At 35.3% G+C, this 26,483-nt stretch overlaps 4 protein-coding genes across 4 annotated transcripts; all 4 read right to left on the reverse strand.

The window, feature by feature from the left end:
* Positions 1-943, reverse strand: LOC132036998 (protein RALF-like 19). Its single transcript, XM_059427430.1, has one exon. It carries the CDS (start codon positions 749-751, stop codon positions 371-373), a length of 381 nt encoding a protein of 126 aa, XP_059283413.1. The 5' UTR covers positions 752-943; the 3' UTR covers positions 1-370.
* A 3,086-nt stretch (positions 944-4,029) lies between these two features.
* On the reverse strand, positions 4,030-5,604 carry LOC132038299 (early nodulin-like protein 1). The gene has a single exon (XM_059428984.1). The coding sequence runs from the start codon at positions 5,602-5,604 to the stop codon at positions 4,618-4,620; it is 987 nt and encodes a 328-aa protein (XP_059284967.1). The 3' UTR covers positions 4,030-4,617.
* A 209-nt stretch (positions 5,605-5,813) lies between these two features.
* Positions 5,814-10,541, reverse strand: LOC132038301 (early nodulin-like protein 2). Its single transcript, XM_059428985.1, has 2 exons — positions 10,433-10,541; positions 5,814-6,784 (listed from the first exon to the last, which is right to left on the reverse strand). The coding sequence occupies exons 1-2, from the start codon at positions 10,539-10,541 to the stop codon at positions 5,814-5,816; spliced, it is 1,080 nt and encodes a 359-aa protein (XP_059284968.1).
* A 9,869-nt stretch (positions 10,542-20,410) lies between these two features.
* Positions 20,411-24,362, reverse strand: LOC132036019 (uncharacterized). The gene is made up of 4 exons (XM_059426241.1): positions 24,060-24,362; positions 22,522-22,743; positions 21,373-21,485; positions 20,411-21,072 (listed from the first exon to the last, which is right to left on the reverse strand). The coding sequence occupies exons 1-4, from the start codon at positions 24,243-24,245 to the stop codon at positions 20,703-20,705; spliced, it is 891 nt and encodes a 296-aa protein (XP_059282224.1). The 5' UTR covers positions 24,246-24,362; the 3' UTR covers positions 20,411-20,702.
* Between the last annotated feature and the right edge of the window lie 2,121 nt (positions 24,363-26,483).

The following is a 26,483-nucleotide window of genomic DNA, read 5'->3' on the forward strand; positions in this document are numbered from 1 at the left end:
GACAAAAAGGAAGAAGAAGTATATTAAGAATCTGTAAATATATTATTTCACCAATTTACAAATTCTTCACCACCAAAGAATCATCTTCTAATGATGGCACAATAGTATCAATGTAAACATCAGGAAGGGAAGTTAAAATAATATATGGAATGGAGAAACAAAAGCGCCTTAACTAGCAAATGTATATCCATTCCATGTTTATCTTAGTATATTATATATATAATATATATATAGTCGCAATTAAAAGACGAAATGTTCACCGAGTATTAGTAGTTTATATATATTTTATTTTCTCTGCGATGCTTGCAAATTACGGTTTCCATTCCATGGTTACGTTGCATGGTACAGCCATGCAACTAGAATAGACGTTTTAACGACGTTTGCATCTGGTGATTTTGCTGCAGCCACGCCTATAAGGCCTAACCTGCTGCATGCGGGTGCACTGGTAGTAAGATGCGCCGCGACGGTCGCACGGTATAGCGTTCTTCGCCATGGCCCGGTAGCTGATGTGGTCATCCCGTCTCCAGAGGGTCCTCCGGGCCGACTCTGACGGCATCATCATCTCTTCATCCTCGAACAATGTGTCCCCGACGCGACCTGCAGTCAGTTCCTGAAGCCCCCCGTCAGTGTTCTGACGGGTGACTACACTGACTGCAGGGTCGTTGAAGTGGGAGGAGAGGGACGACTCAGCCACCATGGCGAATGCCAGGGTGGCAAGGAGCATGACAACAAAGATTGGTCGAACAGCCATCTTTGAAAGTGGAATGATGTGAGAACTAGAAAGATGGGGAAATGATCAATGCGACTCTTGTTGTTTCTTTTATTTTATTGTTCGTTTTGTGTTTTATTTTGTTTTGCCCTTCCTTTAGAATGGAAACATGGGGGGAAGAGGAAATTAAAGGATGGGTGAAAGTTGAAAGTGAAATGAAGAAGAAATAAGGTGAAGCTTATTGTGGAGGTTTGGGAAGTGTTTGTGGAGGAGATTTTTTTTGGTAAAAGCTTGTGGTTTGTGGTCTTTGAATTTTCGTGACTAAGCGTAATTCACGTATTTACGTACATAGAAATAGTGGTTTGTTTGAATTATTGTCTTTTTTTCGTGTGTTATGTTAATTTATTTAAGTAGTTTATAGTGATGGACCATACTTGAATTTTTTTTTTTAATATTTTTTTTCTTTCTTCCTTTTCTTGGTTAGACATCCGCTCTTGTATTGTTTTATGCATGTGGAATTATGGAAGTAAATTTGGAACATAGCGTTACTACATTTTCACTTTTTATTTGTTTGGCACCAAAGAAGTTAGGAATACTAACAACCTGCCCATGCTTGGCTGACAAGAGCTATTAATTTGTTCGCAAGGTGTAAATTTTGCTTCTGATGGTGCTGATAAAGATTTAAACTTCGTGAATTTTTGTAACTTTAGCACACTGTTGGAGTTTTACATGAAAGAGTTTCAAACTCGAGTACATTATATGTGCTGGACTTTTTTGTTGTTTTAAGTAAAAATATTTTTGTTCAAATTTTATTTACCACATTAAACATCAGCTAAAGTCTAAATAGTTTTGGAACTGTGGTTAATCGTTGATTAACGGTCTGAGAATTGGCTATTTGTCCAATTTTCTCCGGTGAAATCATTGAAGCAGAAAACTTCTTGGGCTAGTCTACACTAGGCCTATTTGTCTGCCCCACATGGTCACACTCACACATGATGAATCCAGAATCTATCTGAAAACATAGTACTAAAACAAAAAACAAAAAAATACAATTAATTTAGACATTCTCGTTCGCCCTGCACTAGATTTTCTTTTCTTGTCTTTTGCACTTAATTCTGTGAATTTTGAATATTTAAGCAAGTTTTTAGCCTCCATGTCTCTCATGTACTTTCAACGTTATAATCTTTCTGGATTTTTGTCATTTGCTTTCTTTTGGACAATGCTTTTTTTGGAATTTCTAATAACAACCTCGATTTATCCTTAAACTCTGGTCGGTACCACAATTTTGTTTGAAGTGGCCTTTAATAAAATGGGACACGATGTCACTAAAATGAATTATATGATGTTCTCCTTATTAGTCTTTGGGTCCCCATATCAACGAGTACATAAAAAATGGGACACGATGTACTAAAATGAGATGAATTATATGATTTTCTACTTATGAATCTTTGGGTCCCCATATCAATGAGTACGTAAAAAATTTATACTGTAATATATATATATATATATATATATATATATATATATATATATATATATATGTGCGTGTAATCGGTGTGTTTTTTTTTAAAAATAATTTGGTATTCGAAATTCAATGGCCTAACTAATTCAAACTCGCGTCGTGTAATGCCCAATTAAAGGACGAAATGCTCCTTACCATAAGTTTTTCATTCTCAAGACTTAAACACAAGATCTCTCGTTAAGGAGGGATCCAATTCATTCTACCAAAATAGTTGTTGATTTTAAATGATGATTAAAAATTAAATAAACATGTTTAAATTTCTGAAAATGATGATGTTGATTCCATCCAAACTGAGGAAGTGATCTATTATGCCACTTATAATTTGAATAGAAGAAAATAGAAAAATTACCACTTTTTGAACCGCTAATCAAGCTTTAGCTAGTATTTCGAAATTATTCAAAGTTTAGTCGCTTTTACCGCAAAATGACTTCTTGATCAGCGGTAATGCTTCCGTTACACTGTAAGCCTTATACTACTAAATCACTGAACATAGCTTTAATTCATGCTAATCAATGTTTTGGGATTTGCTAATTTACTCTCCTTTAATAGAACGTAGCTTTAAAGGAACTCACGTTTAATATTTTGGGATTTGCAAACTTGTACACCTTTTACTTTCTTGATCACGGTAATTCATGAAGTGAACCTTGTTTTATATTTATGTCTTTTCGACAGATCTAAGTACGAAATAAGAATACGTTTCAAGTTTTCTATCTTTAGCTTTCCATCTATCCTACCAGCAATTTCAGCGTTAATTTCTTAAAGATCCTAATTTAGTCTTTTATACTACCAGCATAGTTTAATAATACTCCAACAGGTTAGTCGTACTGGAGATATCCGGTTAAGTAACTTTAGTGTGATATGGGTATAAAAAGTGACTTTTCTACTACTAAAAGAGCATGATTTTAATTTTCAATCGTGGAGTGCAGCAATGTGATCACAGATAAGTGTGACATTGGGTGGGGAAAAAAAAAAAAAAAAAAGGTTAATGGCATTGCGTTTGAACCGTTTCCTCGTGGACGAGCCTAGTAAATAGGTTAATTGAATTAGTTTCTGATTAATTGTCGCATTTAATAATAATGAGACCAATAATAATTCATCCGTTGGCATCTTAGAAAAATAAAAACAGTCAAGGACGAGAAGTTTAGTTTGTACGGTTGGTAAGGACTTTTAATGCGAGCAATAAAACACCATTTAATTAGGAAGAGTGGTCAATAAAAAAGGTGGTAACGTAAACACATGCGTCAATGCGAACTAATTTTACTTTATTAGCACCGAAAATAAATAATAGAGTAATACAATACTGTTAAGCCATATAGTACTTCAAATAAGTTATTGTCAATCATCAATCACCTACTTCTTTTATTTTTATGGTAGATATTGAATGTATATAGTGAACTTTTCTAGGCATTTCTTGCACAACAGTTGTACGTTTTTTTTTTTTTTTTTTTTTTTGGTTGGACAAAAGAGTTAATTAATTACTTGTAACTTGCTTAATTACGTCCGCCACTGATTAAACTATATTACTTGCTCCGTTCATTTTTATTTGTCATGTATTGACTTATAATATTCCCTCTCCGGATCAAAAAGAGTTTTCACTTACCTTTTTTTTTTTTTTTTTTTTTGGTTAAAAAGAGTGTACACACTTACCAAATCAAGAAACAAGTATCCTTATTCTTCCAAAATTGCCCTTATTAAGTGTTAATTGATTAAATCCCAATAGCTATTTAATTAGGGGTAGTTTAGTCAAATTATCTTTTTTTTTTTCTAGGAGTTAATATTTTCTTAAGGGACGTGCAAATAGCTAAGTATACACTCTTTTTTATCCGGAAGGAATACCTATTAAGGAGTTAAAATAGAATGATAATTTTACAATTACCCTTTGAATATAATAAATGCAACGTTTCAGGAAATGCACTTATAAGTGATTATAATAAATAATAAAGGTAAATTAGGAACTTAATAAGGGTAAATTAGAAACTAAGTGTTAAATTTTGTCTTGATTTTTTAAACCGCACAAATAAAAGTGAACATCTAATTTTAGTATAGAGGATAAGTAAAACAAAACTGAGTATAGCGAGCTCTAAACTATGAAATATGCCAAGGTAAAGAGTAAATAAGAAGAAAATTACTATATACTTATATATTAAAGTTCTTGGTAAGACACCAAAAAGAAAAAAGTATAATAAAAAAAAAAAACAAAAAAACAACTAGAGAGACTTTGATTATCTAAAGTCTAAAACACTCCCAACCCAACTGTGATTCAAGAAAACAAAATTAACTAACACAAACAAGAAAGAGGAAAACCAAAACCAAATCAAGTGATAGTAACCCGGAGACAGAACAAAGTGTTTATGGTAATTTATGGGTCAAAATTATTAGCAATTCCCTAAGGTGAAATAACAAATCCTCCCAAAACCAGAGTCAAGAGGAGTGACATTGTTGATATCACAACAACTGAAGGAGTATTTGCCTTCTCTGCTGATGATTGAGAATTGATGGGTGAGCTAGCTGGTGAATCAATGTCTGCCGGAATATTTCCGCCGGTGGCAGGAGCAATACTTTCCGTCGGAGAACTCGTTGCTGATCTTGTTGTGCTTGATGACGTGGGAGATGAAACTGAAGAAGATTCGTTGGACGGTTTGCCTTTTGTTGGTGAAACAGAAGGTACTTCTGACGTTGTTGAGGGTTCATGAGATGTTGGAGATAGGTGTGAACTAGAACTAGGGGATTTCTTGGAAGTTGTGGGCGTTGGAGCCTTTTCGGGTGCATGAGCATTCGGGGTTAGGTGTGACCTAGGACTAGCAGGAACATGTGAGGATGCAGGTGTTGGCGCCTTTACGGGTGCATGGGAAGATGAGTGAGAACCAGCAGGCGCATGTGACGACTTGGATGGAGCCTTTTCTGGTGCATGAGCTGTAGAAGGTTGTTGTGTAACAGTACCTCGAGGCACATTCGATGATTTCGGTGCATGGAAAGATGAGCGGGAACCAGCAGGCGCACGTGACGACTTGGATGGAACCTTTTCTGGTGCATGAGCCGTAGAAGGTGCATTTGAGCCAGTACCTCGAGGAATATTGGATACAGGTGTTGGAGCCTTTACGGGTGCATGGCCTGTTGGAGATGAGTGTGAACCAGCAGGCGCATGTGACAACTCTGATGAAGCCTTTTCTGGTGCATAAGCTGTTGAAGGTGGGTGTGAACTAGTACCTCCAGGAACACTGGATATGGGTGTTGGCGCCTTTTCAGGTGCATGGTTAGTTGGAGATGAGTGGGATCCAGCAGGTGACGCTGCGGTTGGAGCTTTTCCAGGTGCATGAGCTGTCAGAAAAATAGGAAAACAGAATTGAATAAAAGCTTCAACGTGAAATACCATTGCCTTTAAAGAGAAAAAAATACAAACAGGTTCCTTCAGGATCTAACAAAGCCTCAATATACTACGAATTGACACAATCATTTCCAAAAAAGGCCTAAAGTTATAGAAATGAAAGAATATATTCAATATAGTATCTTATCTCATGAATAAACACATTATATAAAATTGAAAATACCAAGGCTTTCAATATATAAGCCTTCAAACTCACTTCATTCATATATTACAAACCAGCTAGAGGAAGGTGATTGAGAACCAATACCTCGAGGCAGATTCAGTGATGACGGTTTTGGCGCCTTACCAGGTGCATGAGCAATTGGAGATGCGTGGGAGCTAGCAGGAACTGGTGACGCCCCAATTGGAGTCTTGGCTGGTGCATGAGCTGCTCGAGATTGGTGTGAACTTGGACTTTGGGACACATGCGACAATGCAGGTGTTTGAGCCTTTTCGGGTGCATGTGCTGCTGGAGATAAGTGGGAGCCAGCAGGGGAAATGGACACACCACTTGGAACCTTTCCTGGTGCATGAGCCATAGGAGATAAATGTGACACATGCGACGATGTCGGTGTGGGAGCCTTTGTAGGCACGTGAGCCGTCGGAGCTAAATGGGAACTAGAAGGCACATGAGACGATTCTGGTGATGGGGCCTTTTCGGGTGCACTGGATGCTGGAGATGAGTGAGAACTAGTTGGAACAGGCGATGCCAATGTTGGAGCAACCCCTGGAGAATGAGTCGTTAGAGGTGGGTGTAAGCTAATTCCTCGAGGCACGTGCAACGGTGTTGGTGCCTTTCCTGGTGCATGGCCCGTAGTCGATGAGTGAGAACCTGTAGGGACAAGTGACACCCCTTTTTGAGCCTTTTCAGGTGCATGGGCCATGGGAGATGCTACCGTGGTTTTACCTGTAGGAGAATCAGAACTCGGATCCCCTTTTGGTGACGGTGAAACGTGTGTGGATGATCCTTCATGAGCCTCTGGAGCCGGAGAAGGAGGTTGTGGTCTAACAGCTAGAACAACAATAGCCATCTTTTGTCCTTCTTTACACTTACCCTTATTACTACTAATAAAATAAAAAGGACCCGAACGATCAAATTTGAAAACAGAGTTTCCATCTTCCATTTTCTTGATTGGATTTTCTGTGTTGCACTTATCATAATCATCTTTATTTACTTCCAACACTGAATCTGATCCTTTATTATACTTAAACACTGTCACACGTACAAACAAGAAAATAAAAACAATTACACAAAGATCAATTTATGAAATTTTGGTGCTAACAAATTAAACAGTACATATATGATTATACTTACAAAGAGTGTCATTCACTTGAAATCTCATTTGTTGAGCCCATTGATTGTAAGGTTCAAGAGGGTTGAAAATCCAACCATCTATGCCTCCAATGTCGAATTGATAAGCGTTCGAAGAGCTAGACCAAAAAATCAGCAGTAGCACCAATATTGGAACATGTTTCTGTAAAGCCATGGAGAATTAATTTTTCTTCTGTTTCAAAATGTGTAAAGAGATTTTTCTATCTCTGATATAATAACTGTGTAAGTATTAAAAGTGTCACAAAGACAGAGAAATAAAGAAGGGAAAGAGGTTCAGGGACACTGATGAAATGTTATGTGAAAAGAGGGACAAATGAAATGGACAAGAAACTGCAATTGTGAAGAAGAGAGAGGAAGTTGAAACTGAAATAAAGGTTTCAGGGTGATTAGGCTATTATATAGTTTATGCAATTGCAAATGCGAAAAAAAAGTTGATTGTAGTATATAAATATTTTTTGATAAGCACATGGATTAAAGTAACGTACATGATGTTATAAGGGAATTTAATTTAATTACACGGACTTTAAGGTTGACTGTTAGCTTTTAATATTACAATGGCCAAATTGATTGGCTATTGCCGCAGATTTTGGCCAAGAAATTGGCTTTGCTCGTATTTTTCATCAAATCAATGTCTAATTAGTGAAAAGAACAAAGGCCTCGCTTGTGGAGTTATCTGATTTTTAATACAGGGGCCTCTACTTGGTTCATTATTAGTTGTAGGATTTAACATAAAAATGATGATGAATAAATCAGTTTTTCCTATATTTTCCAGGTTTAATATTGATGAGTGAAAATACCTTTTCTAAAATTGGAAGGTTTTTGTTTTGAAAATTAGATAGATTTTTTCTTGTGTTGTAAAAATTAATACTAACAATGTCCGGAACAACAAGTGATGTGAAATAAGAGTTTGAATGTTTGTATAGAAAAAGTGTTTTGCCCATAATAAGAAATTAGCTGCATTTTCCATTGTCGGGCGACATTTTATTGAAGTTTACTTCAACAAACACTTTCCTCATAATACAAATGTGACATTTTTTTGGACAACACAACGAGCCTACAAAATATACTATCGATAAAGCATAGCATGTTTCACAAGATTGTCTTACCTTTATCTCTACTTTTGATGCCACACTTCCTTTACATATTGTAATACTTTCCTCCGTCTGCTTTGAGTGTTCATTACTATGTCAACTGTCCTATTTTCATAAGAATCAATGGGATTATTTCAAATTGTTTAAATGGGCTAGAGACGATTTGCGCTAGATCTAGTGTGAAATGAGTGACCTTGAAGTGCTGGTCGCGTAAGGCGACCGAGCCAGGCCTCCAGCCCACTTGAACAATTTGAGAAAGGGGAATTTACACATTTGGTCGCTAAGCCAAAAATATTAATAACTGCTAACTGATATACATGTATTATACATTAATTGTACGTATGAAAATAGAAAACTTGTATACGCCCTGAGGAAAGGATGCAGAGCAGTAGTAGGGGCATTAAGACCGGAGCTTTTTGTAGCGCTAATAGGAATGCAAGTAAATGAATCTCATCCCTGGTGAGTGAAATGCTTACGCCTCTTCAGAGATAGGGGTTGGATAGTACAGCCTAAAACAAATCAATTGAACCCATCTTTTTTTTTTTTTGGTTGCCTATACGGGGAAAATGTTCAAAGTTCTAAAATAGTAAAGGTTAGAGAAGCATAGTTCCATCTTGATTTGTAATCTCGAAAAACTGCCAGAGTTGGTTTTGGTAAAACATACCAAACTTAAGCATGAGCACTCAGTAGTTGAGCTTACAGAATCAGTTAACCTGAGAAATGGATGATACATAGATATCATCATTCACCATTATCAAACCATAATCATTTCAAACATGAATAAATAAATAAAAAAAAAAGTGGTAATCATTGTTAAGCCTTCATTAAGGGGAATGCCACGAAAATACCAAGTTCGATTTTACCTTTTTGAGCCCCTTTTATTTTCAGTATAGGAAATTTATCTGAAGTTGGAAGAAGTTGAACAAGAAAAGTTGGAATTGCACAGAAAAGCCTGGACTTGCCACGAGAAAAGCTATAAAGTAAGATGAGAAAAATACATCCGCTAGGAATCACATTGGCAGTCATTGTATACATCCCTGTCACTATTTTTTCGTTTTTTATTGATACCTGAGGAAGATTGAAGTGGTATTACAAGAGGGAGCCTGTTTGATCAAGTTATAGTTGTTTCACAAATTCCAAGTGCAAGGAGTTCAGAGTCGAGGTGATCCTTCTGTTTTCGCGGCAGCATCACAGTAATCGTAAGTATGAGTGATCATTAACTTATTAGATTAGGTTCTCTAAATTACCTGTCCCATACTGACATCATTTGCTGTTACACCAGAATGGGTCCTTCCATTAGGGGTGTATAAAGTAAACCGATAAACCGCGCCAAACCGATAAAATCGAGGTTAAACCAAGAAAAAACCCGAAGAAAAAAAAAACCCGTTAATTGGTTTGGTTTGGTTTTTAAGTTAAAAAAGTTAAACCAAACCAGGACAGACATTACATGAATTCAATTTTTAAAATGTTTTATACATAAAAATATTTATTTGTAATGTAATTTATAAATATTTCTTAAATTTTTTAGTAATTTTTTATCTATTATCATATTATTCAAGCTTGAACTTAGAATTTGAATGTCAATAAGTTTTATATCTTATGGATGTTAAGAAATAAAGTCCAAACCAAAACCAACTCAACACTAATGCTAACAAAAGAAATCAATTTACCACTAGGAATAACAATAATGTTGGATAGCTATTCTTTAGTTTTGGATAATTAATTTAGAGAGTGAAAATACATAACTTAAGTTTTTTTTTTTGTGTCATGTAATTAATACTTATTAGCTGTACTTATTTTAGCATGACTTAGTATTTTTAGATTATGGTCATTTTCTCTATGACTTGTTAATTAACAATATTTATTTTAACTGATTTTATTAGCTTTTGTTGAATATTTTAATACAATGCCATCACTCTTCTCACATTTTGTGTTATTTTCTTAAGAAACATCTTAATTATATAATTGTATCTTACTAGGACTAAAAAATATTTGAAGTAAAAGTTATATATTTTGTATCAAGACTATTTCAAAAAAAAAAACGAAAAACCCGGAGAAAACCCGACCCAGAGGTTGAAAAATCCGAATTTTATTGGTTTGGTTTGATTTGGTGTATAAATATAAAAACCCGACGCAATTGTTTTGATTTGGTGTTTAAAAAATCCGAACCAACTCGGTCCATGTACACCCATACCTTCCATTATAAACATCTCTATTAAATGCATTAGATTTTACAATCTAATATCACGAATCATGTTATAGTATTATGTAGATATTCTCATCATCAGTTTTAGCATAATCAACACACGAAGTTATCAAGAAAGGAGTAAGGGATCTAAACACAGATTTCTGACCACTCTTCGACGGCTCCAGTCAGCTCACACGGACTGTTAGTTGACGGACAAAACAATACATCCATCCTGTAGGAAAATGAAATTTAAAATCTTACGTAATAAAAATATGATGAAATGCATCTGCATACTACTGCCAGACAAACATATTGCATATATGGATAACGCCATAACTATAAGGGTGAAACAACGGTGTTGAAATTATAAAGCGGAATCTCAGTAAGCATGTATACATGGAACGGATGAAGAGAGAACACAACTCCTCAATCCAGTAGCCAAAATACTGCATCAATGTGACGGGCATACTATTGACATTAGTGATCCACAACCTTCACACAGATATGAACAAGATGAGATGTAGAGGAATAATGAAGAAGAAAGACGAAAAGAAAAGAAACAAGATGAGATGTCGAGGAACAATGAAGAAGAAAGACGAAAAGAAGAGAAACAATGAACTCAGTTCTTTGTACTTCGTACTTTGTCTCTGAAGGATACTGAAGGATATTAGGGATTTGTCTGAATTGAAGAATTAGGGATCATTTCCCTTACATAGTTCTGGGCCCAATATTTTGGGCTTAATACACATTTGGGTCACAATACAAAATGGACCAATATTACAATATCCTCACACATCTCATCAAAGACAAAGACTAGGCCCAAGTGTATCGGATGAAAATAATGAAAAAAGTTTATCGCATTGAAAACAACAAAAATAGTAGTCGTACAAAACAACAAAAATAGTACCTCCGTACACAACTTTTGTACAATATTTTGAATTTACATTTTATTTCTAGTAGACCTAAATAATTCATTTGATTTGTTAGAGACAAGTTTGTGAGTAGTACATAGTACATTATCTAGTCTACAAATACATAGCCTTGTATAGATTTTAAACGGAAGAAGAAAATATACAACAGATTTCTACTATTTTTTATTTTCTGAGATGGTATCAGAGCAAAGAAAGCTCCTGTGACCTGAATCATTTCTTCTTCTTTCAAAAATCTCATTTCTTTGTTTTCTTCATACTCACTTAAGCAATGGGAGAAACTTAAGGAAATGTCACAACCGGAAATGCTAACTTGCATTGACCCTAGTAACCCACTCACATATTCATTCTTCCGACAATTTCATCTTTGATGGAAGAGGTTTTCAAGGATTCCTTATTGCTCTTTTTCCGCCAAGAATAAACTTGGTTTTATAAATGTTTGATAAGCATAAAAATAACTTTACTTAATTCTCTATCAAAGGACATAAACATATAGTGTCATTTACTCTAAGATCGCTAAAGATCTTTACGTCTCCGGAACAAAGATTTGGACAATCAAATGGTGCTAAACTCTTTCATTTTGCAAAAAGAGTTAAGTGACATTTATCTATTAAAATCAAAAGGCTATGAGCTGATTCATTGAACACAGATAACAAATGCACAGAATCGTATCCGCATCTCATGGGGGAAAGGAAAAGCTAACTAAGTCTAGAAGATGAGAGATTGATTAAGTTTCTCATGGGGTTAAACAAAACCTATGGTCCAATTAGGAGATAGCATCCTTGATTAAGCCTTTGCCCAATCTCAACCATGCCTACTCACCGCTTTTGCAAGAAGGAAAACCAAAGAGAATCATACATCGCTATAATGGTTCATCGACCGTGTCTTTTATGGCAAAAACAAGCATATGGAACTAACCAACTCAAAATCATGTCACCAATCATGCCTATGCTACGTAAACAAACCATCCGGTCAAGGGGTGGGAAAACAAATCAAACAAGGTTTCAACCTAAACAAACCAACTCCGTTTTGTACTTACCGCAAGAAACTAATCATACTGTGCAAGGCCGTTATTGATTGATTTTAAGTTCACATTCTTTTATTTTGAAGAGATGTAATGATGAGTCAAGACACAAATAATGTTGTGAATCAGCTAACCAAAGAACAATACAATCGTCGTTTCAATGCTACAGAGAAAGAAAGACGAGTTCAACCTACCGGAAAATATAACTTATACACTTTCTCTTACCTCCTAGCTTTAAGAATTTAGCTAGATTCAGGAGCTTCGAGCACGTGTGCTTCAACCCTAAAGTTTTCGCTTTCTTTGACTCCTCTCTCGATCCTATGTTCATTATTTTACCAAATTCCTACTAAAATAAACATTACCCATAAAGGAAGTATTTTTGCCGATGTTGTTCTAGAAAATGTCCTATATGTTCCTTCTTTAAATACAATTTAATGTATAAATTTGTTAAACAATTTCAATCAACCCTTTTATTCACTCCTATCGATGTATGAAGGAGCCACAAGTTTTGCAATTGGACTCTTTCTTCTCCAACCTCATAGTACCACTAGGAGTTTTTATTTTAAGGAAAACAAATGTAGTTACTCTCAAATACAAGTCATAGCTTTCCTTTTCTATTCAATCAAACTCTAATGTAAATATTTTTTGCCTTTTCACGCAACGAAATACATTAGTTCTTTCAAATTTCCTTCAAACTCTACATATGCTTGTGATGTTTGTCCCATGGCAAGTCTAGGTTATCTTTTCCTACTAGTCATATCAAATCCAAAAGGATTTTTGAACTAATCTCATTGATACTTGGGTCCATATAAAGAACCCACACATGAAGGTTTCAAATATTTTCTCACTGTTGTTGATGATTATAGTAGAGCAACTTGGACTCATTTATTGAAGACCAAAAGTAATGCTTTTCCAGTTCTACAAAACTTTATATCTATGGTGGAAAGGCAATTTGATCTTAAGGTTAAAATAATAAGGTCTGACAATGCTTTTGAGTTGGGGAAAAGCACAATGGTCCCCGATTATCTACTTTCTAAAGGAATAATCCATCAGACTTCCTGTGTCTCTACTCCACAACAGAATGGAGTTGTAGAGAGAAAACACAGGCATTTATTAGAAGTGGCCAGGGGATTATTTTTTCAGTCTCATGTTCCTGTGAAATATTGGGGAGAATGTTTGTTGACGACCTTTATTTGATCAATAGAATACCTTCCAAGGTTCTACATGGAAAACCCCTTTTTGAGGTTCTATTTCAAAGAAAACTCGATTATGAAAGACTTAGAGTGTTTGTCATTTTGGTTTATGTGTCTACTTTTACCTTGTAACAGGGAAAATTTGAACCAGAGCTAAGTCTTGTGTCTTTCTAGGATACTCAGATAATCAAAAAGGTTATAAGTGTTTGGATTTGGAAACCAGGAAAATCATTGTATCCAGAGATGTGAAATTTCAGGAGGAGTGTTTTCCTTTTGCTACTGTTTCATCAACTCCATCAACTATCTTTCCTCTTTCTCATCACTACAGGATACTTGATGAGTCAACAACACTTGAACCTAACTCCAGTCCACAAAACAGCACTGAAGATAGCTCTCTCACTCCACCTAGACTGCCTATCACCCCCACATATTCCACCTCACTTTTTAATCCTACTGATCCTACATCTCCCTCTCCTATATCTCCTTCCACCCGTCTCCTACCGTTTTTCCACTTCTCTGCCTAGAAGACACTCCAGAGGCTACTAAGATGCCTAGTTATTTAAATGATTATGTATGTGATGATATTATTCTTACCAATGTTTCTAGGGCCTGTTTTACCACACCAGTACAGCCTCCTACTTTTTCTTTCTCGACCTCACATAACCAACATATTCTCACCTCCATTTCTCAGCATTTGAGCCTACAAACTATTTTCAGTTGCTAATCATTAAATGAAATTAGCTATGGACAAGGGAAATGAAGCCTTAGAAAACAATAAGACTTGGGACATAGTTGTTTTGCCATCTGGGTCTATAAAGTTAAACATCTATCGATGGGGTTATTAGATTTTGTTCGAGGTGACATTCAAAAGGAGGGAATCGACTATAATGAGACTTTTTCCCCAGTTATTAAAATGACTACCATTAGATGTCTTATTGCAGCAGCAGTTAAGAAGAACTGGCCTATTTTTCAATTAGACGTCAATAATGCCTTTTTACATGGGGACTTACAGGAAGAAGTCTACATGAGGTTTCCCCAAGGACTGCCTTCCCCAAGTCCACACCATGTTTGTAAGCTCTCCCTCTATGGTTTGAAGCAAGCTCAGTATGCTCGGCTTGCGGGTGCTCTTAGTTTCAAAGGGTACTCTTCTTCGTTAAACGATTACTCATTATTTTTCACATGTTACCTAATTCACGTCGATGACATTGTGATTACCGGAAATCATTCATTGCAACACTCAAACACTTTCTAAATTCGAATTTTGCATCAAAGATCTAGGGAATCTACATTATTTTCTTGGTATTGAAATATTAAGAGAACAACATGGGTTGATTAACGGCCACTACCTCTGAATTGCTTTCGGAATTCGATCGCTCCCACCTTGCTGAAAGTATCTTCCCTTTCGGACCCTTCTATTAAATTAGGGATTGATTCTCCCCATTAGATGATCCCACAGACGACTCGTGGGGAAACTCAACTATCTTACCCATACGCGTCCAGATCTATCTTTTCCTGTGCTGATACTTAGCGAGTATATGCAAAAACCCCATCTTGCTCACTACTCTGCAGCCTTTAGAGTGCTTCGATACCTTAAAGACAACCCCAATCAAGGTCTTTTCATGAATTCCAAACCATCTTTTGATCTACTTGCTTTTTGCGATCTCCGGGCTTCACGAAAATGAGGTTCACCCATTTCATGGAAGTCGAAAAAAACACTGATCTCCGCCGAGGCGTATGCGCCGAGTAACCGCCGAAATCACTTGGTTGACTCGTCTTCTTGCATCCGCGCTCGACACCCTTACCGGTTCCCGTCCACTCCGATGCATAGCCCGAAACCCCCGTTTTCCACGAAAGAACCAAGCACGTCGATCTCGATACAACTACTCACTTTCGTTCCATCCAAAGCCCGAACGATTTCTTCACCAAACCCCTAATCCCATCGATTCGTTTCTCTCCCCTCCAACTCGAGGGGGTATTGACATTAGTGATCCACAACCTTCGCACGTATATGAACAAGATGAGATGTAGAGGAATAATGAAGAAGAAAGACGAAAAGAAAAGAAACAAGATGAGATGTCGAGGAACAATGAAGAAGAAAGACGAAAAGAAAAGAAACAAGATGAGATGTCGAGGAACAATGAAGAAGAAAGACGAAAAGAAGAGAAACAATGAACTCGAGTACTTCGTACTTTGTCTATGTATTAGGGATTTGTCAATTGAAGAATTAGGGATCATTTCCCTTACATAGAATTTTGAATACACATTTGGGTCACAATACAAAATGGACCAATATTACATATCCGGGGCTTACATCTCAATGTAAGACAACTTAGGCCCAAGTGTATCGGATATGAAAAATAACCTTATCGATTGGAAAAACAACAAAATAGTAGTATTGACAAAACAACAAAAATAGTACCTGTACACAACCTGTACAATATTTTGAATTTACATTTTATTTCTAGTAGACACTTGTAAATAATTCATTTGATTTGTTAGAGACAGCTGTAGTAGTACATAGTACATTATCTAGTCTACAAATACCTGAAGCATCCAGTGATCAATTTTTCCTACAAATATTTAGACACACATGTGACTCTTCGTACTTCTTGTTGATTCAACAGAAATAATGATGAAACGATCATTATTTTTCTTCAAGGATGTCTAGACCTTAATTTTTCTTTAAGTCTTCAAGAACAAGCAAATCAGGATGATTTCTGTATCTGTTCTTCGATTCGAGATTGGAGAATGACCTTTTCACAAGGGGATTTAGCTTAATCCTTGTTATATAGAAGCTAACGTGCAGTAATGGTGCAATGAATTGAAGCTCTCGTCTCTTAACAGGAGAAGCCCTTAATCAATGTTTCCTCTCTGGCTCATAGCTCATGTACATGCAAAAAGTGTTGCACCATCAAATCAAGTATTACTTGAACACAATCAAATGGAGTTAAGCTATGATCATGAAAACAAGTAGCCACATAAAAAAAGTAAAGGAAGTGAGGAAATCAATGAAATTGAAATTTGCATCAGAAGCAGTAAACATAAATAGGACATACCCAAAATATTACTTGTTCATTGGAAGATTACTAGGTTGTTAACAAAATGGCTTGCGTGACAACGAGCCAGTTGCTCAAGAAACAATCATCAAACGAAAAAAGAACGACCTAATCAATTAGGACATAAGAGAAACTTCACCTACAATTGATGCAACCCCATGATCTATACCTGAATGTTCCTCTCACATCAATATGCACTTCTTCAAAGTAACTGTGCTCGACTAACAGGTCAATATTCTATGCCTTCGATTGATTCATACAAGTAGACACATGAAAAATGGAACGAATAAAAGAAATGCAGTTCTGGAGACTATGCAATGCAAGTAATTTGGCAATGTGAAAATGATCAAGATACTTCTATAGGGCCTAATGTAGCAGCGGAATTGTTGTCATACCAGATAGCATCAAGAAAACAGTAGGAAGTCATCAGGCTCTAAAGTAAATTATACAAGAAACATAGATGCAAAACATAATAACTTGGCAGAAATTGCACAAAGGAAATACTAAACTATCTCTATCTCTGGATAAATATTTGAGATCTCAAAGTTGTTCCCCACAACAGTCTTGAGTGAGTAAAAGCTGGGAATGTATGCAGTAACTGAAGTGTCACCACCGTAAACATTGACCTTCCTAAAAAACTTCTCTTTTGGGTTGTAAGAAATGAACTCTCCTGTGAGAGAGCCATTTTGCAACAAGATTTCTCCATCTTTCCGAATTATGATTGGTATACATATCTGATGAAGAATATCAGGACGAATACTGCGATCTTTAACATCGAAATTCGATCTCCTTCATTGATATTTGGCCCAAATATCATGTTTTGTGTCATTTTACATCCTCTCTTATGACTTTTATCCTTAATTCATGATGCAATCCATGTCGTTATATTTCAATAGATACGATGATGACAAACGATGGAAAAGCTGATTGATTTTGGAGCATATGACGATTAGACGAGGTACGAGTCGAAGATCCTAAAGGATGAACTAAAAGGAAAATAATTTCCGCTTTTCTTTCGCATCGCCCCAACTTTTCCTTCCTCATCGCGGGAGGCCTAGTCCGCTATCCAAGCACCAAGACTAGGATTAGGTTTACTTATTTTTTGTTTTTACCCTAGACTATATATAGACGTTTTATTAGTGAAAACGGTGTCTTTGGGATTATTCAAAGACTTGTAAGCCACCTTCTATTTTCTCTCTCTAGGTTTATTTTATTTTTCATCTTTTTCAACCCTAGATTATTCATGAATTCTTTTGTCTATGATCGAATCATGAGTAGCTAAACTTCTTAATTCTAGGGTTGTGGCGAAAGACTTGAAAGTTGGTTTGATGACAATTATTATCTATTGATTTTTCATATTTTGGGTTGCTTATTTATTCTTGATCTTAATTGTTTGATTATCTGGCCAATGAACTAATATGCAGAATTCGGTACGTAATAAGAATAAATAGAGTTTGTTCGATTTAATCGTTTCGCTGATAGACATATACCCTTTAGCCCTACTTAGTTGAATACGGAGAAATAAATGCGTTCTTATTACCTCGATGACCATAGAGATATAGGCGTTATAATAACATCTATGGCTTGTGAGTAGTTCGAGAGAATATCATAAAGTATAATTAACCCGTCAACTAGTAACCCAGGAAATAAAATAGGTGGAATTGTCCGAAGATCAACCGGATTGTCGAAAGCCATGACTTCTTTCTCTCATCCGTAATTCTTATAATCTTTGTCAAGATATTCCCAGTCAAAAACACCCATCACAAATTGTTTACTTTTCGTTTTAGTACAATAAACATCTTGATTTTCACTTTCTTGAATAGTTTCATCCGAATTTGAATTATATCTAAGTCTACTGTGGGATCGATGTCTGACTCCCAATATTATATATAAACATTCATCCACCATATATCAAGATGCTTGCTCTTGCGACTATCAAACAGACACAATTTATCCCCCAACTTCGCTAGTCCCAAGCACCAAGACGGAGTTTCTAAACCAGGCGGAGCTGGCAAAGGCTTCACCTTTTCTGTCCCAATATCGAAGGAGTAAATGCTGGCCATAGCATGAGGATCGTCATCATTAATCCAATGAAGAGCACCATTAACAGTGACATCGCCAAACATTCTCCATAGAGTGCCAAATGATCCCGTTCAAGGAAATGGACCTTCGCCCAGAATTCTCCATTTCTCATCAACTCCAAGAGTGTAAAACCTCTAGTTCAGTTACTTCAGGACGACCGCGATACTTTTTAAGTACCGATCTCAATACTATAAACTTGCCAGAGGCTTGACTAGAACAGAATCCATAAACAGCACTACGATTTCTTTTCTCCCATTCGAGCAGACTAAGCTTGACATACTCACCCAAAAGAGGATTGCAAATGTACACAAATTGGTTTTCATGCCAAGAGTCGCCGACCAATATACTAATGAATCCATAACATGATCCAATTAGTGTCGAATTAAATCTAGAATAATGTTCAACCCAAAAATTAGCCCCTGTCACCCTTAGGTCAGGCAGGTGAAATTCAGTGCTCAAATTAATGGGTCTGTTTCTGGGGCAAGAAACATAATCATAATCTGCTTTGAGCTCAAGAAGTGGATATAGAGAGTTACCCGAAAACAATATGCAGGGAAAAGGGGATCTTGTGTGATACATGTTAAGAAATAAAGGGTCAGAGGTTATATTATACAAACTTGTACAAACCATCATAACGCGAAAAATGGACTTGATTGGCAATCTTGAAAGAATCTCCACCATAATCACCCTCGGAAGGTCCATAAGTTTGGTTCGAGAGACTTCATATTTTCTTCTTCGTTTGCAAACGTTCTTGCCAAAGACATGAACTTTCTTTTGGTGTTTTCCTTTACGTTTAGGAAAATGGGAAGTTTGAGCTACTAATGTATGATTCTTGAAATTTAGCAATGGGTTTGAGACAGTGCCCGGAACATTGAAAAGCTTGGTGGTATTCTTGGCATCCATTTTTCTCTGGTTTTCTTTCAGTGAACAAAGATAGCAAAACCAAGTTATGACTTATGAGAGCTTTGGCCAGGTAATTTTTGGCGCAAAAAATGGCTTTGAGGCCTTAGGAATGGCGGGAATATGATGTAGGGTAATCCCCACAAATTAAAATGGGCATTGACAGAAATTTTTTAAAAGGACTAATATATAGTATTAAAAAATTTAAATTAGAGACTAATATATAGTATTAAAAAATTTAAATTAGACACACTTGATAAAACATTTGGTGTGTAAAAAGTTTGTTGTGAAGGAGAAATTTGAGTAGAAACTCGTACGGTAAACTATGTATAAAGCTAAATTAAGAATTACTTTCTATGTCCTAATTTATGTGACATACTTTTTTTTTTATTCTATCACAAAAAGAATGTCACTTTTTTATATTTATAAATAATTTAACTTTATCAGATGATTTAAAGGCACACAAATATCTAAAACTTGTTTTGGACAACAAATTTCAAGGGTCTTCATTTCTTTCTTGAATTCAGTGTAAGTCAAATGATGTCAAATAAATTGAAACGGAACAAACAATATAAAGAGAGGAGAGGGGGATAAATTATTGAATAAAAACAGCAACACAAGAATTAAATTATTTAATATACAAATACGTTCCTAAAATGATTCATATATAACAATTTTTTCATTATTAATCTGTGTACAACTAGTATGTGACCAAAGGACCCCTTATATACATTATACATATACATTTTTGTTATTACGAGATAATATTGGCAGCCACGAATAACTTGACTGACCTGAAATTTGAAATGGGTGCACTTGGCAATATGATCTAGTGATGACATTTCTATTTTGTTTACCGAATCAAATAAAATTTCACCCAACTCCATAACTAGAATGTATGAAATACGTACGAAAGGAGGAAGCAATCCAAGGTCACATACCCAGACGGAAACTAAGCTCCCACTCACGACCCGTGTAACAAGATACGCCAAGTAACAAGTAAGAAGTGTAGAACAATAAGTTCATAGGGATCACCGTTGTATTTGTATATATATTATTCCTAGTAATAATAGTATCCTTATTACCAAAAAAAAAAAAAACACAACACAGTAGGTTGACAAGGAGCATTCTTTATCTTTTGTCATAACTCAAATAAGCCAGGAATCAACCGGCTGAGTCATTGTACACAATCTTGTCACTTTTTTTTTTTTTCCTCTTTTATTGATACCTGAGGAAAATAAAAGTGGTATTACACGAGGGAGCCTGTTTCAACAAGTTGCAGTTGTTCCACAAATTCCAAGTGCAATGAGCTCAGAGTCGAGGCGATCCTCCTGCTTTGGCGGCAGCATCACGGTAATTATATACACCGATGCCTCGCTTTTTACCAAGTCTACCAGCATCAACATACTGCACAAGGAGAGGGCATGGGGCATATTTATCGTCCCCTAAACCAACATGAAGAACTTTCATGACTGACAAACAAACATCCAATCCAATAAAATCTGCAAGTTCCAGAGGACCCATAGGATGGTTGGTTCCCAGTTTCATTCCCGTATCAATATCTTCTTTTGTTGCAACTCCAGTATATAGTGTATGAAACGCTTCATTTATCATAGGCATTAGAATTCGGTTTACAATGAAGCCAGAATAATCCTGAGAGCAGATAACTGTCTTACCAAACCTGCAAACACTCGATAGTCAGCAATTAGTTGCATATTTCTTCCCCTTGCCAGAGGCTAAGAGACTATGTTTCAATTCATCTAATACATTGGAAATAAGAGATACTGTCTAATTTTCGTCCATGTGGCTTATGAAGCATAAAAGAAAAAGTTTATGTAGAGATGGTTATTCCCGTAGGCATGTCATATGTGACTGTCAATCTGAAAGCGTAAAAATTCAAGGCAGAAAATTTCTTAAAGGAATGCCGAGGAGAAATGCGTATCTTTCTAGATCCTAGTTGCAGGGTTTTCCTATCAGTCACCTCTCTGCCAGGCATTTAGTGGCACAATATGTGTCTTCTGATGTATCTGCACCCCGAATAATCTCAACCAGCTTCATAATGGGCGGAGGATTCATAAAGTGCATGCCGATCACCTGCCCATGAAAACACAAAAAAGAGAAAAGCTACATGAACAGTGACAGAGCTCTAAGCATGCAGTTGATGGTTGGCGTAACTGGAGCTTACTTTAAAGAGGCACAGAGACAAATGATTACAGGTGCCTAATTAGTTGTCAGCTTGTTTAGAGGAGTTGATATTCCTTAAAAGTACCAGAATTTAGCAGATGAGTATAAATTTAAGAAAATTAACAAATATATACAAGACACACATAAACAGTACACACGTATGGCCTCCAATCATTACAATCACTTTAAGAGCCAAAAAAGCTATCAAATAGAATTGACCAGTGCATTCTACATAATATGCAACAAACGTACAGAGGGATAATTTCTGTTCTATCCGTGAATTGAACTCTTTAACTTCTTTATGAGCTAATGAATTCTCCTTCATACAATCACTCAAAAATAACGTTTCCTGACAGTTATTTCGACCATCACTTTACTAGCATATTTCTTCATCCTTATTCATATCTATGTGACATTCCAATCTTCGCCTTTTAGCAGCAATTGAGAAGTATTGGTAGTCCCATGCTTTCTGGTTAGTAGGAACATTAAGCCTTCAATTTTACCACCCACTTTATTCACCTAAAGAAAGATAATTCCCTCATCTGCCATTGTTATAATATTCTATATGTTATTCCTCAGATATAAAGGCAATCTCATCAAAAAGTAAATTGATGTGTGTTTACATGTGATGCCTACTAGAGATGGGACATACAAACTAGTGCAACCATAATACAACAAGAAGAAATCCTACCAGTAAGGGCAGGAGTGCCTAGATGTTGAGATTTCACAAGTCTAAAAGGAAAGAAAACAAGATACAGATAAATTCCACGCATCGACTTTCTGAAGGATTAAAAAAACGAAGTGAGCAAGATACTTGTGCAATGTTCTTGGTATTTTCCTGAACTTCAACCCACATATTTGCATTTCAACAAAGTTGTCCTGTTTTCAATAAGTTCCATATGCCAGCATTCAGTATATAATTTATCGACAGCTGAATGAAGCAAACCTGGGAGGGTCGGCTTGTTGCAGATGCTAGACGAGTAATGGAAATGGAGCTTGTATTAGAAGCCAAGATAGCAGAGCTCTTTACAATCTTATCCAAGTTGGCAAATAAAGTTTTCTTCACTTGTTCAGATTCCACAATAGCCTCGACAACAAGATCAACTGAATGTAAATCTTCCAAGCGGGATGAACAACGAAGACATTTTACAGCATCAACACTTGTTTCCTGTTTTATCAGGAGATTATCAAACACAAGACTCAGCACTGTTCACATTTCTTAGAGATTAATCTCAAATAAACCCAAAAAAACAGCACGTTCATAGAGTAGGCAATACTTTAAGCTTCAAAAATCTCATTCCCCTGTCCGATCTGATACACACTATTACAACTTTGGAAATCAAATGAGTTTTTCTTTCACTAAAACTTGTAAACATTCCTTTTACCATGTTTACAATAAAAATTTGTGATTATAGAAGTAGTATTTTGCAGTGTTATCAAAGGCGAAAAGCGTAAAATAGCTCTAAGGTCCATTGGGGTTTTCAAGCGTGGGCTTCCATTGGGGTTTTCAAGCGTGGGCTTTAATGAAGTAAGGCACAAATGGAGAAAAACTACAGATATGTATGTGTAGTCCAAAGACTAATAATTATAAGCATGAAATAACAAATATATGGACAAAGAAATGGAAAATATTACAATAAAGTAAAATATCAATTGTTAAGTGTCACCTCTTCATGATTACACTCATTGGCAAGGAAAAGTATGCCTTAGAGCCTTGATGACGATGTTACGACACTGAAGCGCCCATTCAGCGAGGCAAAGCGCTCAACATGTTTTACGCCTTGCTTCAGACCTTTGACAACACTACTAGTTTGTCTATTTTTTAAAATTCATAATTATATACTGATCATACATGATTATACACATATTATACATAAATATACATATGCCGGGTATTTTTAGTTTAAGTATTACTTGGCTCCATCCAATTTATACAAAGGTTGACCTATTTAGGGAGTCAAACAGTTCTTTATTCGAATTATTAATTATGCAGATTTATAATATTTTTATGTAGTTTTTAAATATGTAAATTCTATTATAAAATACTCCAATAATCTGTGTTTGGAAATGTAGTCAAATAAAGAGATGTTTGACTCCCCAAATAGGTCAACCCAGGGGTGAATCCATGTGCAAAATATGGGTCATGTGAACACACGATCACCCGACTATACTCGATATATTATGTATATAATCTTTAAAATATTAATTGAAGAAACCCATGATCAAACTAGACTGAGTGGAGCACTCGTTAAGTGCTGGGTTTAAGGTTGTGGGATCGAACCTACTAAATGCATTTTTGCATCTTTTTTTAAAAAAAGAAATATTCTGGGGTGAACTCATCCTCCTGAAATCCTAAATTCACCTTTGGGTCAACCCTCGTAGAAATTGGGACGGAGGGAGTATTAGGTGGGCGACTATTTAGATTAGTTCTTCAAAATTCAGCTCCTACAAATTTTACTAAATATGAAGGAAGGAGAGTAATACCTGAGAGATTTGTCCTTTGGAAAGGAGGCGTTGAATATTATTGTTAATAGATTTTTGGGCTTTAATAAGAGCTTCAGAATCTGTATCGTAAAGCCAAACATCGATGCCGTTAACCGCACCGAGTTGAGCAATACCGGAACCCATTTGACCAGCACCAACAACTCCCATTCTTGAAATATTAGCCATGTCTGAAAATCAGATGATCACCACCAACAAGTCACCTAAGTGTCGTTTTATTATTAAGTCATATAAGAGTACACGACTACTAGTAGAAGTAGAAAGTCCTTTTCTAGGAAGGAAAAAAAGACAAAAATAAAAAAACTTATCCTGTCTTGGGTGCACACCAATTTAATTTTTTTTTTTTTTTTTTTGGGTTAATAAGGTTTCTATTGCTATTAGTAAATGACTTAATAACCTTTTAAACTTGTAAGTAAATTTTATTTAGATATTTAAATTACAAAAAAAAAAGGGGATAATTTCTATGTCTATTTTTTTATATTTACACCACTAGAATATATGATGATAAAGCGTTTCTATCAGACACTTTTAGCTGAAATTTTAAAAGAAAAAAAGGGGATAATTATGGTCTATGTCTATTTTTTAAAATATTTACACCACGTAGACATACTTTGAGTTTGTTACCCGATTTACCTCATATTTGCGTATAAAAACACCTTTTATACACTATTATACGTGGTGGATACATTATTTTTATTTTTTTTATTATTTAAATAGATTTTAAAATTAATTTTTTTGACATGGCTTATTTTATTGGTCTATTTTTTTCATGTCACGAAGTAATTGCATGTGCTGTGGCACCGAATTCGGGCTAAGATTTGACTCAAGACAAGGGTATTTTTGAGTAGTGTTAAAACCCCTTAACCGATAAAGACATGAAACGTTGACTATCGGGACCCTCGAACAAGTAAGATTAAAATGAGTATACGGAAAAATGTCATTTGAACACTTGAAAGTTATGGAGTTTTGCGCCTTTCCAATGCGTTATGGAGGTCAAACGGACATACGTAAAAAAAGTTATGCCCGTTTTAACAAAGCATGAGAGACCAAATTTTTTCTTTTTTAAAAATTTTTAATCATTAAAAATTAATTTTAACAAAACCTATATTTAAAATTCTATTTAAATAATTAAAAAAATTGAAAAACCCAACCCATCCTTCCAATAGCCCATGTAGTTCTATCTACGTCGTTTCTTCCCCATTTCATAATCCATAAATTATGATTCTCTACTAAAAACTGGTTTACATACCATACGCTCCCACTTCAAAATCTATTTAAACAAATCTCCGAATCGAAAAACGATATCATTTTTTTATATTATTTAAATAGATTTTACAAGTTCGGCGGGATTCAAGATATCCATATACAAGTTATATTCGGAAAACGTGAAGTGGTTGTTTTATCGGAGATGGGATGGGTTGTCCGGAACGATATCTCATAATTTTTTTTTAATTATTTAAATAGATTTTAAAATTAATTTTTGCTTGTTAACATGACTTATTTTTATTATATATGTATTCTATTTTTCCATGTCACGGTTACAAGTGTATTGCATGCATGTGCAGTGACGTCCTTTATTGCCGAGGTTCAAACGACATTCTAACTTTATCTTATGTTCGAGGGTTCGGGGTTTAGTCAATCTTTATTTTACTAGTTGCCTAAAAATGTAAATCGTTTTCCGGTCAAGATTCATGATTAGAGGTTTCCATCTATGACTTTGACCTAATTCTTTCCCTCCAGGTATAATGATGTACAATATTATATAGTATAATATTGTATTGGGCTATATGACGTAATAATAATTAAAAGCTAGTATATATTATTGAAAATTTCCCAAAAGAAATTGCGCTTATTCTCAAAATTTGGCTATCTTTATTTTACATTTTAATAATTTGGTTTAACACATAGTTTAAACTTGAGTTTCCAGTCAAAAAAATTCGTACACTTCTTTCATATGACATCTTTTACAAACAAAAAGTTTTCCGAGTATGTCTAATTTTAATTTATTAAATTATATATTATGTCTTTTAATTTAAATTTTTCTACCAATACCGCATCATCAGCATCTCAAACTTCCCCTTTTCCTAAACCTAAAAGACAACACCAAAAGAAAGTTAGCTTATAAGTTGCTGAATTGTTTTATATGATCGTGCTTTTTTTGAATATTTGACTGGCCAACTTATAAAGTATTTGTATTTAAAATAAGCCAAAAAAAGTAAGTTGATCCGGATTGGTGGGGAGAGGATAAAAAATAAAAAAAAACTTATAAGCTTAAAAAAATTAAGTTAGAAAAAAAATAATTTGAGCTACCCAACTTTTTTTTTTTTTTAACTTATAAGTTATTTTCAGTTTATAAACTGTTTTTTTTTTAAGTCCATTCAAACAGGCTCAAAGTCCCTTCAACCA

This window comes from Lycium ferocissimum, chromosome 11 (genome assembly GCF_029784015.1).
Source record: "Lycium ferocissimum isolate CSIRO_LF1 chromosome 11, AGI_CSIRO_Lferr_CH_V1, whole genome shotgun sequence".
NCBI lineage: Eukaryota > Viridiplantae > Streptophyta > Magnoliopsida > Solanales > Solanaceae > Lycium > Lycium ferocissimum.